Source organism: Phoenix dactylifera, chromosome 3, assembly GCF_051530095.1.
Source record: "Phoenix dactylifera cultivar Ajwa chromosome 3, Ajwa_hap1_PhDact_Kaust_v1.1, whole genome shotgun sequence".
NCBI lineage: Eukaryota > Viridiplantae > Streptophyta > Magnoliopsida > Arecales > Arecaceae > Phoenix > Phoenix dactylifera.
In genome coordinates, this window is record NC_143192.1 from 36,312,171 (window position 1) to 36,332,141 (window position 19,971).

The 19,971-nt window shown below is 42.4% G+C and overlaps 1 protein-coding gene across 1 annotated transcript; it reads right to left on the reverse strand.

The window, feature by feature from the left end:
• Nucleotides 1–18,431: 18,431 nt before the first annotated feature.
• LOC103715457 (LOB domain-containing protein 16-like) lies at nt 18,432–19,905 on the reverse strand. Its single transcript, XM_008803074.6, has 2 exons — nt 19,491–19,905; nt 18,432–18,877 (listed from the first exon to the last, which is right to left on the reverse strand). Exons 1-2 carry the CDS (start codon nt 19,770–19,772, stop codon nt 18,578–18,580), a joined length of 582 nt encoding a protein of 193 aa, XP_008801296.1. The 5' UTR covers nt 19,773–19,905; the 3' UTR covers nt 18,432–18,577.
• Nucleotides 19,906–19,971: the final 66 nt, after the last annotated feature.

Genomic DNA, 19,971 nt, shown 5'->3' on the forward strand with positions numbered 1-19,971 from the left:
CTTCGGTAAACATCTTCCGTGGGATCACCAGGGGAATCCACGCTTAAGGGCTGCAAGTGGGATTTTTACTTGGGAGCATCTTCGGTAGACAAAAATAGAGTATCTTCCGATAAGAAAACAGAACGCGGTACCTATTTTTTTCCCGCTTCCGGTAGCATTGGGGTACTTAAGCAACCTGGGGGCACTTTGGGTACTATATTTTAAAGGAAACAGTAACTTAGGGACCGGGAATTAAAGATCCATGAAGCGGTGGACCGGAAGTTTTTTTTTGGGTCAACCGGGACCTCCTGTTACAACGGGATCTTTAGAGGGATGGGAAAGTAATTTACCGAAAATTGGGGAACTTGCTTAGCGGTCCAAAGTAAGACCCCTGTAAAACGAATAGTCCTTGTTGACTGTGCTTTTAATAAGCGGTCCATTGACATATGAAATCTCATAAGGAGACCAAAACAACCCTGACCTTTTTCCTCTTCCGTCGTTCCTCGTATGCTATGTGTTCATTTGAACGAGCCCTATTCAAAGTTCACCAATTCCAGCCCCCGTTCGTCCTCAATCTTCGTATCCTAATCCTCTCTTCCAACGGAAAGAATTCCATAAAAATCTCGCCCGATTTTGTTTGATTTTTATGCCCCGGTTTGGAACCCTAGAACTGCAAACCACTTTCCAACAGTACTCGATCTTCCTCTTTTCTCCTGTTAAGCCGTTCCCCTTTAGGAAAAGTAGAACCCTTCCGACCCAATTCTGAGGAGCAAGGAGATATTTTCTATCCCGCCTCGGAGTCAACCTTCAAACCGACTTCGTCCTGTTCGTTTGTAGCGGAAGCTTAGGTGGACATTGGTCTCTCCAACCTTCCCTGAGTCGTCTCTGCATTCCTTCAACAGGTTTTTCGCCGCATACTTTCTCGAATAATGTATTGAACACGGACGTGATAGCTTCGCTACTATAACAACAAATGGCCATAAAAACAGATCTAGCAGTGTCTTCCGAAGCCATGACAATGGAAAAAAAGAGGAGCCAATGAACAGATAATTCGGAATTGCAAACAGACTTAGGAATATAGTGGAGCAGAGTCTCACTACACAGAGAAAGAGGGACTATCAGCATTTTCTCAAACAGGAAACAGGTAAAGAGTAAGAGGGAGTCTCAACATTTTTAGGTCAACACAAAGGCTCGACATGCTCTCTCCCTATCCATCTAGCATCCATCCTAATGGGTTCCTGTCTCATCCCAGACCAAACAATCTTCATTAGCAAAGACAAAACAGAGAAGAACAGAGAAGATCGGAGACAAAACGCATACCCTGTTGCGGCCTATTTTTTCACCTTTTTTTCCGTCTCAAAATCTTCCTCCAAAGCCATCTTCGGTAAACATCTTCCGTGGGATCACCAGGGGCATCCACGCTTAAGGGCTGCAAGTGGAATTTTAACTTGGGAGCATCTTCAGTAGACAAAAATAGAGTATCTTCCGGTTAGAAAACAGAACGCGGTACCTATTTTTTTCCCGCTTCCGGTACTATGGGGGTACTTACGAAACTTGGGGGCGCTTTGGGTACTATATTTTAAAGAAAACTGTAACTTAGGGACCGGAAATTAAAGATCCATGAAGCGGTGGACCGAAAGTTTTTTTTGGGTCAACCGGGACCTCCTGTTACAGTGGGGTCTTTAGAGGGATGGAAAAGTAATTTACCAAAAATTGGGGAACTTGCTTAGCGATCGAAAGTTAGACCCCTGTATAACGAATAGTCCCTGTTGACTGTGCTCTTAATAAGCGGTCCATTGACATATGAAATCTCATAAGGAGACCAAAATACCCCTGACCTTTTTCCTCTTCCGTCGTTCCTCGTATGCTATGTGTTCATTTGAACGAGCCCTATTCAAAGTTCACCAATTCCAGCCCTCGTTTGTCCCCAATCTTCGTATCCTAATCCTCTCTTACGACGGAAAGAATTCCATAAAAATCTTGTCCGATTCCGCTTGATTTTTACGCCCCGATTTCCAACCCTAGAACTTCAAACCACTTTCCAACGGTACTCGATCTTCCTCTTTACCCCTATTAAGCCGTTCCCCTTTTGGAAAAGTCGAACCCTTCCGACCCGATTTTGAGGAGCAAGGAGATATTTTCTGTCCCGCCTCGGAGTCGACCTACGAACCGACTTCGTCCTGTTCGTTTGTAGCGGAAGCTTAGGTGGACATTGGTCTCTCCAACCTTCCCTGAGTCATCTCTACATTCCTTCAGATTTGTCACCGCATACTTTCTCGAATAATGTATTGAACACGGACGTGATAGCTTCGCTACCATGACAACAAATGGCAATAAAAACAGAGCTAGCAGTGTCTTCCGAAGCCATGATAATGGAAAAAGAGGAGGCAATGAATAGATAATTCCAAATAGAAAACAGACTTTGGAATATAGTGGAGCATAGTCTCACTACACAGAGAAAGAGGGACTATCAGCGTTCTCTCAAACAGGGAACAGGTAAAGAGTATGAGGGAGCCTCAACGTTTTTAGGTCAAATAAATGCTCGGCATGCTCTCTTCCTATCCATCTAGCATCCATCCTAATAGGTGCCTGTCTCTTCGCAGACCAAACAATCTCCATTGGCAAAGACAAAACAGAGAAGAACGGAGACAAAACGCATACCCTGTTAAGGCCTATTTTTTCACCTTTTTTGCCGTCTCAAAATCTTCCTCCAAAGCCATCTTTGGTAAACATCTTCCGTGGGATCACCGGGGGCATCCACGCTTAAGGGCTGCAAGTGGGATTTTATCTTCGGAGCATCTTCGGTAGACAAAAACAGAGTGTCTTCCGGTTAGAAAACAGAACGCAGTACCTATTTTTTTCCCGCTTCCGGTAGCATGGGGGTACTTACGTAACTTGGGGGTGCTTTGGGTACTATATTTTAAAGGAAACAGTAACTTAGGGACCGGGAATTAAAGATCCATGATGCGGTGGACTGAAAGTTTTTTTTTGGGTCAACCGGGACCTCCTGTTACAGTGGGGTCTTTAGAGGAATGGAAAAGTAATTTACCGAAAATTGGAGAACTTGCTTAGCGATCCAAAGTTAGACCCCCGTATAACGAATAGTCCCTGTTGACTGTGCTCTTAATAAGCGGTCCATTGACATATGAAATCTCATAAGGAGACCAAAATACCCCTAACCTTTTTCCTCTTCCGTCGTTCCTCGTATGCTATGTGTTCATTTGAACGAGCCCTATTCAAAGTTCACCAATTCTAGCCCTCGTTCGTCCCCAATCTTCGTATCCTAATCCTCTCTTACGACGGAAAGAATTCCATAAAAATCTCGTCCGATTCCGCTTGATTTTTACGTCCCGGTTTCCAACCCTAGAACTTCAAACCACTTTCCAACGGTACTCGATCTTCCTCTTTTTTCCTGTTAAACCGTTCCCCTTTTGGAAAAGTCGAACCCTTCCGACCCGATTCTGAGGAGCGAGGAGATATTTTCTTTCCCGCCTCGGAGTCGACCTTCGAGCCGACTTCGTCCTGTTCGTTTGTAGCGGAAGCTTAGGTGGACATTGGTCTCTCCAACCTTCCTTGAGTCATCTCTACATTCCTTCAATAGGTTTTGTCACCGCATACTTTCTCGAATAATGTATTGAACACGGACGTGATAGCTTCGCTACCATAACAACAAATGGCCATAAAAATAGAGCTAGCAGTGTCTTCCGAAGCCATGACAATGAAAAAAAGAGGAGGCAATGAACAGATAATTCTGAATTGCAAACAGACTTAGGAATATAATAGAGCAGAGTCTCACTACACAGAGAAAGAGGGACTATCAGCGTTCTCTCAAACAGGAAACAGGTAAAGAGTAAGAGGGAGTCTCAACATTTTTAGGTCAACACAAAGGCTCGACATGCTCTCTCCCTATCCATCTAGCATCCATCCTAATGGGTTCCTGTCTCTTCCCAAACCAAACAATCTCCATTGGCAAAGACAAAACAGAGAAGAACAGAGAAGATCGGAGACAAAATGCATACCCTGTTGCGGCCTATTTTTTCACCTTTTTTTCCGTCTCAAAATCTTCCTCCAAAGCCATCTTCGGTAAGCATCTTCCGTGGGATCACCAGGGGCATCCACGCTTAAGGGCTGCAAGTGTTATTTTATCTTGTGAGCATCTTCAGTAGACAAAAACAGAGTGTCTTCCGGTTAGAAAACAGAACGCGGTACCTATTTTTTCCCCGCTTCCGGTAGCATGGGGGTACTTACGTAACTTGGGGGCGCTTTGGGTACTATATTTTAAAAGAAACAGTAACTTAGGGACCGGGAATTAAAGATCCATGAAGCGGTGGACCGAAAGTTTTTTTTGGGTCAACCAGGACCTCCTGTTACAGTGGGGTCTTTAGAGGGATGGAAAAGTAATTTATCGAAAATTGGGGAACTTGCTTAGCGATCCAAAGTTAGACCCCTGTATAACAAATAGTCCCTATTGACTGTGCTCTTAATAAGCGGTCCATTGACATATGAAATCTCATAAGGAGACCAAAATACCCCTGACCTTTTTTCTCTTCCGTCGATCCTCGTATGCTATGTGTTCATTTGAACGAGCCCTATTCAAAGTTCACCAATTCCAGCCCTCATTCGTCCCCAATCTTCGTATCCTAATCCTCTCTTAAGACGGAAAGAATTCCATAAAAATCTCGTCTGATTCTGCTTGATTTTTACGATCTGGTTTCCTACCCTAGAACTTCAAACCACTTTCCAACGGTACTCGATCTTCCTCTTTTCCCCTGTTAAGCCATTCCCCTTTTGGAAAAGTCGAACCCTTCCGACCCGATTCTAAGGAGCAAGGAGATATTTTCTGTCCCGCCTCGGAGTCGACCTTCGAACCGACTTCATCCTGTTCGTTTGTAGCGGAAGCTTAGGTGGACATTGGTCTCTCCAACCTTCACTGAGTCGTCTCTACATTCCTTCAACAGGTCTGTCACCGCATATTTTCTCGAATAATGTATTGAACACGGACGTGATAGCTTCGCTACCATAACAACAAATGGCAATAAAAACAGAGCTAGCAGTATCTTCCGAAGCCATGATAATGGAAAAAAGAGGAGGCAATGAATAGATAATTCCGAATTGCAAACAGACTTAGGAATATAGTGGAGCATAGTCTCACTACACAGAGAAAGAGGGACTATCGGCGTTCTCTCAAACAGGGAACAGGTAAAGAGTAAGAGGGAGTCTCAACGTCTTTAGGTCAACATAAATGCTAGACATGCTCTCTTCCTATCCATCTAGCATCCATCCTAATGGGTGCCTGTCTCTTCGCAGACCAAACAATCTCCTTTGGCAAAGACAAAACAGAGAAGAATAGAGAAGAACGGAGACAAAACGTATACCCTGTTGTGGCCTATTTTTTCACCTTTTTTTTCGTCTCAAAATCTTCCTCCAAAACCATCTTCGGTAAACATCTTCCGTGGGATCACCAGGGGCATCCACGCTTAAGGGCTGCAAGTGGGATTTTATCTTCGGAGCATCTTCGGTAGACAAAAACAAAGTGTCTTCCGGTTAGAAAACAGAACGCGGTACCTATTTTTTTCCGGCTTCCGGTAGCATGGGGGTACTTACGTAACTTGGGGGCGCTTTGGGTACTATATTTTAAAGGAAACAGTAACTTAGGGACCGGAAATTAAAGATCCATGAAGCGGTGGACCGAAAGTTTTTTTTTGGGTCAACCGGGACCTCCTGTTACAGGGGGGTCTTTAGAGGGATGGAAAAGTAATTTACCGAAAATTGAGGAACTTGCTTAGCGATCCAAAGTTAGACCCCGGTATAACGAATAGTCCCTGTTGACTGTGCTCTTAATAAGCGGTCCATTGACATATGAAATCTCATAAGGAGACCAAAATACCCCTGACCTTTTTCCTCTTCCGTCGTTCCTCGTATGCTATGTGTTCATTTGAACGAGCCCTATTCAAAGTTCACCAATTCTAGCCCTCGTTCTTCCCCAATCTTCGTATCCTAATCCTCTCTTACGACGGAAAGAATTCCATAAAAATCTCGTCCGATTCTGCTTGATTTTAACGCCCCAGTTTCCAACACTAGAACTTCAAACCACTTTCCAAAGGTACTCGATCTTCCTCTTTTCCCCTGTTAAGCCGTTCCCCTTTTGGAAAAGTCGAACCCTTCCGACCCGATTCTGAGGAGCAAGGAGATATTTTCTGTCCCGCCTCGAAGTCGACCTTCGAACCGACTTCGCCCTGTTCATTTGTAGCGGAAGCTTAGGTGGACATTGGTCTCTCCAACCTTCCCTGAGTCGTACCTACATTCCTTCAACAGGTTTGTCACCGCATACTTTCTCGAATAATGTATTGAACATGGACGTGATAGCTTCGCTACCATAACAACAAATGGCAATAAAAACAGAGCTAGCAGTGTCTTCCGAAGCCATGACAATGGAAAAAAGAGGAGGCAATGAATAGATAATTCTGAATTGCAAACAGACTTAGGAATATAGTAGAGCATAGTCTCACTACACAGAGAAAGAGGGACTATCGGCGTTCTCTCAAACACGAAATAGGTAAAGAGTAAGAGGGAGTCTCAACGTTTTTAGGCCAACATAAATCTCGACATGCTCTCTTCCTATCCATCTAGCATCCATCCTATTGGGTGCCTATCTCTTCGCTGACCAAACAATCTCCATTGGCAAAGACAAAACAGAGAAGAACAGAGAAGAACGGAGACAAAACGTATACCCTGTTGCGGCCTATTTTTTCACCTTTTTTCCCATCTCAAAATCTTCCTCCAAAGCCATCTTCGGTAAACATCTTCCATGGGATCACCAGGGGCGTCCAGGCTTAAGGGCTGCAAATGGAATTTTTACTTGGGAGCATCTTCGTTAGACAAAAATAGAGTGTCTTCCAGTTAGAAAACAGTACGTGGTACCTATTTTTTCCCCGCTTCCGGTAGCATGAGAGTACTTAAGTAACCTGGAGGCACTTTGGGTACTATATTTTAAAGAAAACAGTAACTTAAGGACCGAGAATTAAAGATCCATGAGGCGGTGGACCGGAAGTTTTTTTTTGGGTCAACCGGGACCTCTTGATACAGTGGGGTCTTTAGAAGGATGGAAAAGTAATTTACCAAAAATTGGGGAACTTGCTTAGCGGTCCAAAGTTAGACCCCTGCATAACGAATAGTCCCTGTTGACTGTGCTTTTAATAAGCGGTCCATTGACATATGAAATCTCATAAGGAGACCAAAATACCCCTGATCTTTTTCCTCTTCCGTCGTTCCTCGTATGCTATGTGTTCATTTGAACGAGCCCTATCCAAAGTTCACCAATTCCAGCCCTCGTTTGTCCCCAATCTTCGTATCCTAATCCTCTCTTACGACGGAAAGAATTTCATAAAAATCTCGTCCGATTCCGCTTGATTTTTACGCCCCGGTTTCCAACCCTAGAACTTCAAACCACTTTCCAACGGTACTCGATCTTCCTCTTTTCTCCTGTAATGTCGTTCCCCTTTTGGAAAAGTCGAACCCTTCCGACCCGATTCTGAGGAGCAAGGAGATATTTTCTGTCCCGCCTCGGAGTCGACCTTCGAACCGACTTCGTCCTGTTCGTTTGTAGCGGAAGCTTAGATGGACATTGGTCTCCCCAACCTTCCCTGAGTCGTCTCTATATTCCTTCAACAGGTTTGTAACCGCATACTTTTTCGAATAATATATTGAACACGGACGTGATAGCTTCGCTACCATAACAACAAATGGCCATAAAAGCAGAGCTAGCAGTGTCTTACGAAGCCATGACAATGGAAAAAAGAGGAGGAAATGAACAGATAATTTCGAATTGCGAACAGACTTAGTAATATAGTGGAGCAGAGTCTCACTACACAGAGAAAGAGGGACTATCAGCGTTCTCTCAAACAGAAAACAGGTAAAGAGTAAGAGGGAGTCTCAACATTTTTAGGTCAACACAAAGGCTCGACATGCTCTCTCCCTATCCATCTAGCATCCATCCTAATGGGTTCCTGTCTCTTCCTAGACCAAACAATCTCCATTGGCAAAGACAAAACAGAGAAGAATAAAGAAGAACGGAGACAAAACGCATACCCTCTTGCGGCCTATTTTTTCACCTTTTTTTCCGTCTCAAAATCTTCCTCCAAAGCCATCTTCGGTAAACATCTTCCGTGGGATCACCAGGGGCATCCACGCTTAAGGGCTGCAAGTGAAATTTTATCTTGGGAGCATCTTCAGTAGACAAAAACAGAGTGTCTTCCGGTTAGAAAACAGAACGCGGTACCTACCCGCTTCCGGTAGCATGGGGGTACTTACGTAACTTGGGGGCGCTTTGGGTACTATATTTTAAAGAAAACAGTAACTTAGGGACCGAAAATTAAAGATCCATGAAGCGGTGGACCGAAAGTTTTTTTTTGGGTCAACCGAGACCTCCTGTTACAGTGGGGTCTTTAGAGGGATGGAAAAGTAATTTACCGAAAATTGGGGAACTTGCTTAGCGATCCAAAGTTAGACCCCTGTATAACGAATAGTCCCTGTTGACTGTGCTCTTAATAAGCGGTCCATTGACATATAAAATCTCATAAGGAGACCAAAATACCCCTGACCTTTTTTCTCTTCCATCGTTCCTCGTATGCTATGTGTTCATTTGAACGTGCCCTATTCAAAGTTCACCAATTCCAGCCCTCGTTCGTCCCCAATCTTCGTATCCTAATCCTCTCTTACGACGGAAAGAATTCCATAAAAATCTCGTCTGATTCCGCTTGATTTTTATGCCCCGGTTTCCAACCCTAGAACTTCAAATCACTTTCTGACGATACTCGATCTTCCTCTTTTCCCCTGTTAAGCCGTTCCCCTTTTGGAAAAGTTAAACCCTTCCGACCCGATTCTGAGGAGCAGTGAGATATTTTCTGTCCCGCCTCGGAGTCGACCTTCGAACCGACTTCATCCTGTTCGTTTGTAGCGGAAGCTTAGGTGGGCATTGGTCTCTTCAACCTTTCCTGAGTCGTCTCTACATTCCTTCAACAGGTTTGCCACCGCATACTTTCTTGAATAATGTATTGAACACGGACGTGATAGCTTCGCTACCATAACAACAAATGGCAATAAAAATAGAGCTAGCAGTGTCTTCCGAAGCCATGACAATGGAAAAAAGAGGAGGCAATGAATAGATAATTCCGAATTGCAAACAGACTTAGGAATATAGTGGAGCATAGTCTCACTACACAGAGAAAGAGGGACTATCGGCGTTCTCTCAAACAGGGAACAGGTAAAGAGTAAGAGGAAGGCTCAACATTTTTAGGTCAACATAAATGCTTGACATGCTCTCTTCCTATCCATCTAGCATCCATCCTAATGGGTGCCTGTCTCTTCGCAGACCAAACAATCTCTATTGGCAAAGACAAAACAGTGAAGAACAGAGAAGAACAGAGACAAAACATATACCCCATTGCGGCCTATTTTTTCACCTTTTTTTCCGTCTCAAAATCTTCCTCCAAAGCCATCTTCGGTAAACATCTTCCGTGGGATAACCAAGGGCATCCACGCTTAAGGGCTGCAAGTGGGATTTTATCTTCGGAGCATCTTCGGTAGACAAAAACAGAGTGTCTTCCGGTTAGAAAACAGAACGCGGTACCTATTTTTTTCCCGCTTCCGGTAGCATGGGGGTACTTACGTAACTTGGAGGCGCTTTGGGTACTATATTTTAAAGGAAACAGTAACTTAGGGACCGGGAATTAAAGTTTCATGAAGCGGTGGACCGAAAGTTTTTTTTTGGGTCAACCGGGACCTCCTGTTACAGGGAGGGTCTTTAGAGGGATGGAAAAGTAATTTACCGAAAATTGGAGAACTTGCTTAGCGATCCAAAGTTAGACCCCTGTATAACGAATAGTCCCTGTTGACTGTGCTCTTAATAAGCGGTCCATTTACATATGAAATCTCATAAGGAGACCAAAATACCCCTGACCTTTTTCCTTTTCCGTCGTTCCTCGTATGCTATGTGTTCATTTGAACGAGCCCTATTCAAAGTTCACCACTTCCAGCCCTCGTTCGTCCCCAATCTTCGTATCCTAATCCTCTCTTACGATGGAAAGAATTCCGTAAAAATCTCGTCCGATTCCGCTTGATTTTTACGCCCCGATTTCCAACACTAGAACTTCAAACCACTTTCCAACGGTACTCGATCTTCCTCTTTTCCCCTGTTAAGTCGTTCCCCTTTTGGAAAAGTCGAACCCTTCCGTCCCGATTCTGAGGAGCAAGGAGATATTTTCTGTCCTGCCTCGGAGTCGACCTTCGAACCGACTTCGTCCTTTTCGTTTGTAGCGGAAGCTTAGGTGGACATTGGTCTCTCCAACCTTCCCTGAGTCGTCTCTACATTCCTTCAACAGGTTTGTCACCGCATACTCTCTCGAATAATGTATTGAACACGGACGTGATAGCTTCGCTACCATAACAACAAATGGCAATAAAAACAGAGCTTGTGTCTTTCGAAGCCATGACAATGGAAAAAAGAGGAGACAATGAATAGATAATTCTGAATTGCAAACAGACTTAGGAATATAGTAGAGCATAGTCTCACTACACAGAGAAAGAGGGACTATCGGCGTTCTCTCAAACAGAGAACAGGTAAAGAGTAAGAAGGAGTCTCAACATTTTTAGGTCAACATAAATGCTCGACATGCTCTCTTTCTATCCATCTAGCATCCATCCTAATGGGTGCCTGTCTCTTCGCAGACCAAACAATCTCCATTGGCAAAGACAAAACAGAGATGAACGGAGACAAAACGTATACCCTGTTGCGGCCTATTTTTTCACCTTTTTTCCCGTCTCAAAATCTTCCTCCAAAGCCATCTTCGGTAAACATCTTCCGTGGGATCACCAGGGGCATCCACGCTTAAGGGCTGCAAGTGGGATTTTTACTTGGGAGCATCTTCGTTAGAGAAAAATAGAGTGTCTTCCGGTTAGAAAACAGTACGCGGTACCAATTTTTTTCCCACTTCCGGTAGCATGGGAGTACTTAAGTAACCTGGGGGCACTTTGGGTACTATATTTTAAAGAAAACAGTAACTTAGGGACCGAGAATTAAAGATCCATGAAGCGGTGGACCGGAAGTTTTTTTTTGGGTCAACCGGGACCTCCTGATATAGTGGGGTCTTTAGAGGGATGGGAAAGTAATTTACCGAAAATTGGGGAACTTGCTTAGCGGTCCAAAGTTAGACCCCTGTATAACGAATAGTCCTTGTTGACTGTGCTTTTAATAAGCGGTCCATTGACATATGAAATCTCATAAGGAGACCAAAATACCCCTGATCTTTTTCCTCTTCCGTCGTTCCTCGTATGCTATGTGTTCATTTGAACGAGCCCAATTCAAAGTTCACCAATTCCAGCCCTCGTTCGTCCCCAATCTTCGTATCCTAATCCTCTCTTACGACGGAAAGAATTTCATAAAAATCTCGTCCGATTTCGCTTGATTTTTACGCCCCGGTTTCCAACCCTAGAACTTCAAACCACTTTCCAACAGTACTCGACCTTCCTCTTTTCCCCTTTTAAGTCGTTCCCCTTTTGGAAAAGTCGAACCCTTCCGACCCGATTCTGAGGAGCAAGGAGATATTTTCTGTCCCGCCTCGGAGTCGACCTTCGAACCGACTTCGTCCTGTTCGTTTGTAGCAGAAGCTTAGGTGGACATTGGTCTCTCCAACCTTCCCTGAGTCGTCTCTACATTTCTTCAATAGGTTTGTCACCGCATACTTTCTCGAATAATGTATTGAACACGGACGTGATAGCTTCGCTACCATAACAACAAATGGCCATAAAAACAGAGCTAGCAGTGTCTTCCGAAGTCATGACAATGGAAAAAAGAGGAGGCAATGAACAGATAATTCCGAATTGCAAACAGACTTAGGAATATAGTGGAGCAGAGTCTCACTACACAGAGAAAGAGGGACTATCAGCATTTTCTCAAACAGGAAACAGGTAAAGAGTAAGAGGGAGTCTCAACATTTTTAGGTCAACACAAAGGCTCGACATGCTCTCTCCCTATCCATCTAGCATCCATCCTAATGGGTTCCTGTCTCATCCCAGACCAAACAATCTCCATTAGCAAAGACAAAACAGAGAAGAACAGAGAAGATCGGAGACAAAACGCATACCCTGTTGCGGCCTATTTTTTCACCTTTTTTTCCGTCTCAAAATCTTCCTCCAAAGCCATCTTCGGTAAACATCTTCCGTGGGATCACCAGGGGCATCCACGCTTAAGGGCTGCAAGTGGAATTTTAACTTGGGAGCATCTTCAGTAGACAAAAATAGAGTATCTTCCGGTTAGAAAACAGAACGCGGTACCTATTTTTTTCCCGCTTCCGATAGCATGGGGGTACTTACGTAACTTGGGGGCGCTTTGGGTACTATATTTTAAAGGAAACAGTAACTTAGGGACCGGGAATTAAAGATCCATGAAGCGGTGGACCGAAAGTTTTTTTTTGGGTCAACCGGGACCTCCTGTTACAGTGGGGTCTTTAGAGGGATGGAAAAGTAATTTACTGAAAATTGGGGAACTTGCTTAGCGATCCAAAGTTAGACCCCTGTATAACGAATAGTCCCTGTTGACTGTGCTCTTAATAAGCGGTCCATTGACATATGAAATCTCATAAGGAGACCAAAATACCCTTGACTTTTTTCCTCTTCCGTCGTTCCTCGTATGCTATGTGTTCATTTGAACGAGCCCTATTCAAAGTTCACCAATTCCAGCCCTCGTTCGTCCCCAATCTTCGTATCCTAATCCTCTCTTACGACGGAAAGAATTCCATAAAAATCTCGTCCGATTCCGCTTGATTTTTACGCCCCGGTTTCCAACCCTAGAACTTCAAACCACTTTCCAACGGTACTCGATCTTCCTCTTTTCCCCTGTTAAGCCGTTCCCCTTTTGGAAAAGTCGAACCCTTCCGACCCGATTCTGAGGAGCAAGGAGATATTTTCTGTCCCGCCTCGGAGTCGACCTTCGAACCGACTTCGTCCTGTTCGTTTGTAGCGGAAGCCTAGGTGGACATTGGTCTCTCCAACCTTCCCTGAGTCGTCTCTACATTCCTTCAATAGGTTTGTCACCGCATACTTTCTCGAATAATGTATTGAACACGGACGTGATAGCATCGCTACCATAACAACAAATGACAATAAAAACAGAGCTAGCAGTGTCTTCCGAAGCCATGACAATGGAAAAAAGATGAGGCAATGAACGGATAGTTCCGAATTGCAAACAAACTTAGGAATATAGTGGAGCAGAGTCTCACTATACAGAGAAAGAGGGACTATCAGCGTTCTCTCAAACAGAGAACCGGTAAAGAGTAAGAGGGAGTCTCAATATTTTTAGGTCAACACAAAGGCTCGACATGCTCTCTCCCTATCCATCTAGCATCCATCCTAATGGGTTCCTGTCTCTTCCCAGACCAAACAATCTCCATTGGCAAAGACAAAACAGAGAAGAACAGAGAAGAACAGAGACAAAACGCATACCCTGTTGCGGCCTATTTTTTCACCTTTTTTTCCGTCTCAAAATCTTCCTCCAAAGCCATCTTCGGTAAACATCTTCCGTGGGATCACCAGGGGCATCCACGCTTAAGGGCTGCAAGTGGGATTTTATCTTCGGAGCATCTTCGGTAGACAAAAACAGAGTGTCTTCCGATTAGAAAACAGAACGCGGTACCTATTTTTTTCCCGCTTCCGGTAGCATGGGGGTACTTACGTAACTTGGGGGCGCTTTGGGTACTATATTTTAAAGGAAACAGTAACTTAGGGACCGAAAATTAAAGATCGATGAAGCGGTGGACCGAAAGTTTTTTTTTGGGTCAACCGGGACCTCCTGTTACAGGGGGGTCTTTAGAGGGATGGAAAAGTAATTTACCGAAAATTGGGGAACTTGCTTAGCGATCCAAAGTTAGACCCCTGTATAACGAATAGTCCCTGTTGACTGTGCTCTTAATAAGCGGTCCATTGACATATGAAATCTCATAAGGAGACCAAAATACCCCTGACCTTTTTCCTCTTCCGTCGTTCCTCGTATGCTATGTGTTCATTTGAACGAGCCCTATTCAAAGTTCACCAATTCTAGCCCTCGTTCGTCCCCAATCTTCGTATCCTAATCCTCTCTTACGACGGAAAGAATTTCATAAAAATCTCGTCCGATTCCGCTTGATTTTTACGCCCCGGTTTCTAACACTAGAACTTCAAACCACTTTCCAATGGTACTCGATCTTCCTCTTTTCCCCTGTTAAGCTGTTCCCCTTTTGGAAAAGTCGAACCCTTCCGATCCGATTCTGAGGAGCAAAGAGATATTTTCTGTCCCGCCTCGGAGTCGACCTTCGAACCGACTTCGTCCTGTTCGTTTGTAGCGGAAGCTTAGGTGGACATTGGTCTCTCCAACCTTTCCTGAGTCGTCTCTACATTCCTTCAACAGGTTTGTCACCGCATACTTTCTCGAATAATGTATTGAACACGGACGTGATAGCTTCGCTACCATAACAACAAATGGCAATGAAAATAGAGCTAGCAGTGTCTTCCGAAGCCATGACAATGGAAAAAAGAGGAGGCAATGAATAGATAATTCGGAATTGCAAACAGACTTAGGAATATAGTGGAGCATAGTCTCACTACACAGAGAAAGAGGGACTATCGGCGTTCTCTCAAACAGGGAACAGGTAAAGAGTAAGAGGGAGTCTCAACATTTTTAGGTCAACACAAAGGCTCGACATGCTCTCTCCCTATCCATCTAGCATCCATCCTAATGGATGCCTGTCTCTTCCCAGACCAAACAATCTCCATTGGCAAAGACAAAACAGAAAAGAACAGAGAAGAACAGAGACAAAACGCATACCCTATTGCGGACTATTTTTTCACCTTTTTTTCCGTCTCAAAATCTTCCTCCAAAGCCATCTTCGGTAAACACCTTCCGTGGGATCACCAGGGGCATCCACGCTTAAGGGTTGCAAGTGGGATTTTTACTTGGGAGCATCTTTGGTAGACAAAAACAGAGTGTCTTCCGGTTAGAAAACAGAACGCGGTACATATTTTTTTCCCGCTTCCGGTAGCATGGGGGTACTTAAGTAACCTGGGGGCACTTTGGGTACAATATTTTAAAGAAAACAATAACTTAGGGACCGGGAATTAAAGATCTATGAAGCGGTGGACCGGAAGTTTTTTTTTGGGTCAACCGGGACCTCCTGTTACAGTGGGGTCTTTAGAGGGATGGGAAAGTAATTTACCGAAAATTAGTAGCTCGACATGCATGCATGGCAAGGATTTCATGGTCATTTGATTCCATGTAGGTGTGTATACACAAAATGTCAGACCGATATAAATTGACATACTGTAAGACATCAACCAATATGATTTAAATATATTGTACAAAATATTTTTATTTTTACTTTTTTTTCTATTTTAAATAATTTTATGGGTTTTCATAGAATATCAAATTTGATATTTGAAAACAATAGTTGATCTTTGTTGTATAACCCGAGATTTCGGTATATTGGGACAAAATATATCATCTGTTATCAAAAAATTTTCACCTTCCATGGTAGCCGAAATATAACAAGATTTCGATTTGAAGGATTCATTATTAACTTATATTGGCCATCCGGTATATTAAGTGATATCTTATTATTTGAAAACCTTGCACAAATATAAAGAATTTTTTTGTGGAGGCTAGACAACAAATTTGTCCTTGTAGAGGGGGTAAAGCTAAATTTCTTGTGCTGCCATGATTAGAGTCATGAGTTCTTCCTAACATAAGGCAAATAACAGTCAGGATTGACCTTTATTCTTGTAGTTCCTCGTACCTCAAAAAAGGTACCAGTTTTAGTGGAAAATAATATTGTTACCAAAAAAAGCAGAAAAGCATGCAAATTTCTACCTATGCCTTAACTTTAAAATTAATGAATTTTTGAAATCAAGTAAACTAAACTTTCCAAAATATAATAAATTTCTATCAGTGACCTTACGAAAAAATAAAAACATTGGAAAAGGGTATCAATACCACATAGGACTAAGTCATGAAAGATTTTATGCTTGATGTCTCTAACCAAGCTTAAACATCAAATTATGCTTCGATAGAATAAGCCGAAATAAGAGCTACTTGAGCTTCGAAAAGTCGGTGCATATTTTCTACATTTATCGTTTGTATTTTTTTTTGTTTTTTTGAGAGAAACTTTCATAGCTTGTAAATATGACTAGAGAGCAAGATCTAATAAAATCATTGATTAGATAGGGTTGCAACCATGCCCAGTGCCAAATGAGCCAAGTTGATACAAACTCGAACAAAAAAATCTATGTCCGAACAAACGGAGTCAAAGAGCCTCCAACTAAGTCCAACTCTTCATATTTTGGATTCAAATTAAATGCCTTGATTTCTGCAGAGCTTGTCTTGTTGCACCCATTTGGAAGAATGAAATACTTAATTATACATGCTCACTTTAATGTCTCTTGTGAATTTCTTTTCTTTTCTTTCTCCCAATGCACATAGTAATACATTAACTGCGACCAATCACAGCTCTAGACTTAAGACCTAAGGTCTCAAACACGGACTTTATATACATGCCGTTCCTCTCAAGTTCAACACCTTTCCAACTCCAAAGCTTGGAATCACATGGAAGGTCAAAGATTGATGCAATAAAATAGTTTGAGTTCTCACTGAAGTCGGTGCATATAATGACATGGTTGGATTCCTCTTCCAAAGAAGCCATCCTCGAAAACATGATTGCTAGTAGTCATCACTTGTAAAACAAATCTTGCATTAGGCTTAATCTGGGACTAGGAGTAGTTTATTGTTATATCTACACCATAGCTCACATCGACATAGTGCCATAGCCTTTCTCAATTATCTATAATGTGAGGTAGATGTGTTGATTATTTTATACCATCTTTCTTCGCAAGCTTTGCCGATCATATAACACTGCCATTTGATAAGGAAAGATGTTATGATTCACCTAGGCCTATGTTCACACATACTCTATTGTTGTCACTCTTGACAAAGGGTAGCAACATTGACATTGTTCATTTATTTATGAATGAAATTTTTGAGCTCGATGAAAATACTTATAGTGTTCAGAGCTAGTCTATCATGCCCTTAATTATACATGCATGTAAGTGGGGCTTGAGGCTTCCTACTTTTGTATATAATAGTTTCTCTGCCTTGGGTAGCACAAAAGGGCCACATGCGTGGCTACCTTATTTTGGATCTTATCAAGGCTCTTGACCCACTAAAGTCTTTGCCATAGAAAGTCTCGATGGAGTTTGGCATGGTCTTGGATTAAAAGAAATAAGGTGTATTTGCAAACTACTCCTTTGATGTTACAATGTGTTCTCAATCAAGGGAACATTGTTGCCCACCCATGCGCACAACAAAGTTATTTTAGAGCAAAGTTTAGCATAATCTATATGTACATACTAGGCTTCGTACATAACAATGCTAATGTTATCTATAGAGGAGTGTTAGGTAAAGCTAAGTGAAAGCCTTTTATCCTTTAGATTGCATCAAGGAGGCCTTGAAATGGAGAACAAACTCAGGTGGAGGATTAGTTCTCATTATTATATCTAACAACCTCATCATGTTGAAGGTGTAAATGTTTGATTAGGAAGTTATATATATTTCAATGAAGCCATTGACCCACCATGAAGCGAACATCATGCTCAAGAATAAACTCAAAAAGTTGGAGCTTTACAAATGTAAGTTCCATCTGGAAACCACCTTTAATTGCCTATCTATATCCATCTATCAATCTATGTATGTATGCATGCATGCATGCATGTATATTAAAGCATATAATATTGAAGGTTGCAAATATTCTTTGATCATTGTACTTTGTAACACCGAATTTTAGCTAAAACTACATCCTACATAATTGAAGAATACCAAAAATTAATATTCTGTGCTCACTCCTCAAGCCAAATGGAAATGCTTCCACCAATCATTAGGTTTTAGAAGACCCACTTCTCTTAGGCCAACCCATGTAGACTTAATGATATAAAGAAAGATATCAACTAAGTAAACATATTTCTTCTACATGACCCACTATTTGTTTTTAGAATATATATATATATATATATATATATATATATATATATATATATATATATATATATATATATATATATATATATATATATATATATATATATCTCAAAGGCTTTAATTAAACCTCCTGCAGTAAATCGGTACCAAATTCAAACATAAACTCTTCTCCCTCTAAATTAATTAAACTTCAACTTACACAATGCATGAGGTATGTTCTTACATGAAAACTAATAATTGGCTGACAATTTGGAAATTTTATCTATAGGATTCTCTGATGTTCAGAAATAATTTTAGTACATGTTAGTTGTGAAGGGGAACCAAATATGACCAACTTCTCTTAAGCCAAACCAAAGAAGTTACCAATTACTAGGATAAACAAAATTAAATAGAAGTAACAGCTCTTGACATGTTATCATCATTGATTCTTTCTTTCCCTTTTTTTTCAAAGCAGACATCAAGATGGGCATGGTCAGAGGACCAAAGCTAGCTCTTTCAAAACTCTAGTATTTACACCGCAGGCTACATGACTTCCCAACAGCAGATCGATTAATTCTTCATCATCTTGGAAGCCAAGGCTTGGAGCTCCCCAACTTCATCGTGTGTTAGTCCCCTCTGTGTGGAGAGTTCATGCATAAGGAGCATCTCTTGCATCGGCAATAGTCCGTCAGAATTTTGATCAACGCAGTCAAGCGAACTCTGTGGAGACGAGGACTTGGCGTACGAACATGGTCGGATTAGAGGATTGGCAGCGTTCCCTAGGTGTTGATTCTCTAGAGTTTGTGAATTTATCAGGCTCTGAGCTAGCTGTGCCTTGGCTTGCATCAACCGCAGCTGCAAATTTGCTACCTGCAAATATTTTCAACATAAAACAATATATAAAGGAATCGGTACATCAACTTTTACCCCATACATCAAACGAAAAGATATCTGAATTGTTTTTTTTTTTCAGATTTATTCTATTCAGAAGTTTAACAAGCGTGGGTTAATTTCGTATATGAATAATAAACAAATGATGATCATCATTATAATCCATTCCCTCAAGGAAGCTAGTGAAACCTATCTCGGAAATTCTATATTAATGATAAAAACACATGATAAACTTTTTTCCAGTAAAATATTATGATTTGGAAGAATTAAAAAGAAAAAAGGAAAAAAAAATGTTGGCCACCTAGAAATCACCAAAATTTTGTCATGATCTAGAAGCGGCTAATTATGACTAATAATCCCTGATATTACAGGATTTGTTTTGTCATCATTTAATACTTCCTCTCTTTTTTTCTCCCTTCCAGAACGGAGGTGGAAAATTAATTTCTACAAAATTGATCCAACCTCCTGAATATCTATCGGTCATGTAATTAAATGGTACCACCAAAGAAGACATATTTATCAGCCTTGGGAAGCGGACCCATGCACGCATGCATGCGGTCCATGCAAGCAAGCAAGCAAGAACATCCAGTACCTGCTGCTGAAGCGCAAAGATGTGGCCGACGCAGCCGTAAACAGGATCCTTCAGCCTTGCCTGAGCCTCATAAGCGATGGTCACGACCGCCTCGCACCGGTCGGCGAGCGGAACGTGAAGCAGCAGCTTGGAGGCGTTGCTAGCTCCGAACACCTTGTGGATCGCCGCGAACCGCGCCGCGCCCTGCTCCGAGCACAAGTACGGAGCGAAGATGCAATCCGTGGTGCACTTGCGCCTCAGAAACTTGCACGCGCCGCATGGAGAGCCAGTCCCAGAGGCCATAGCTGGAGATCACTGCAATCCAATCCAGTGTAGTAGAACCAACCGCTAAAAGATAGATTATCAGACAAAGTTTTCTAAATGGAGGAGATATGTGAGAGCAGGAGGGAGGAGAGGGTCGGGGGTGGTTGTTATAGCCGGGGGAGGGTGGGGGTGGGAAGGGGAAAGGTTGCAGGGTTCTAAGGGGACAAGTATTAATGGC

What these genes read in the sequence shown, in the direction of transcription:
- LOC103715457 (XM_008803074.6), bottom strand. Translation starts at nt 19,772, where the DNA reads ATGGCCTCTGGGACTGGCTCTCCATGCGGCGCGTGCAAGTTTCTGAGG. An exon ending in TCTTTGCGCTTCAGCAGCAG is followed by an intron (nt 18,878 to 19,490) that starts GTACTGGATGTT and finishes AAATATTTGCAG; the next exon opens with GTAGCAAATTTGCAGCTGCG.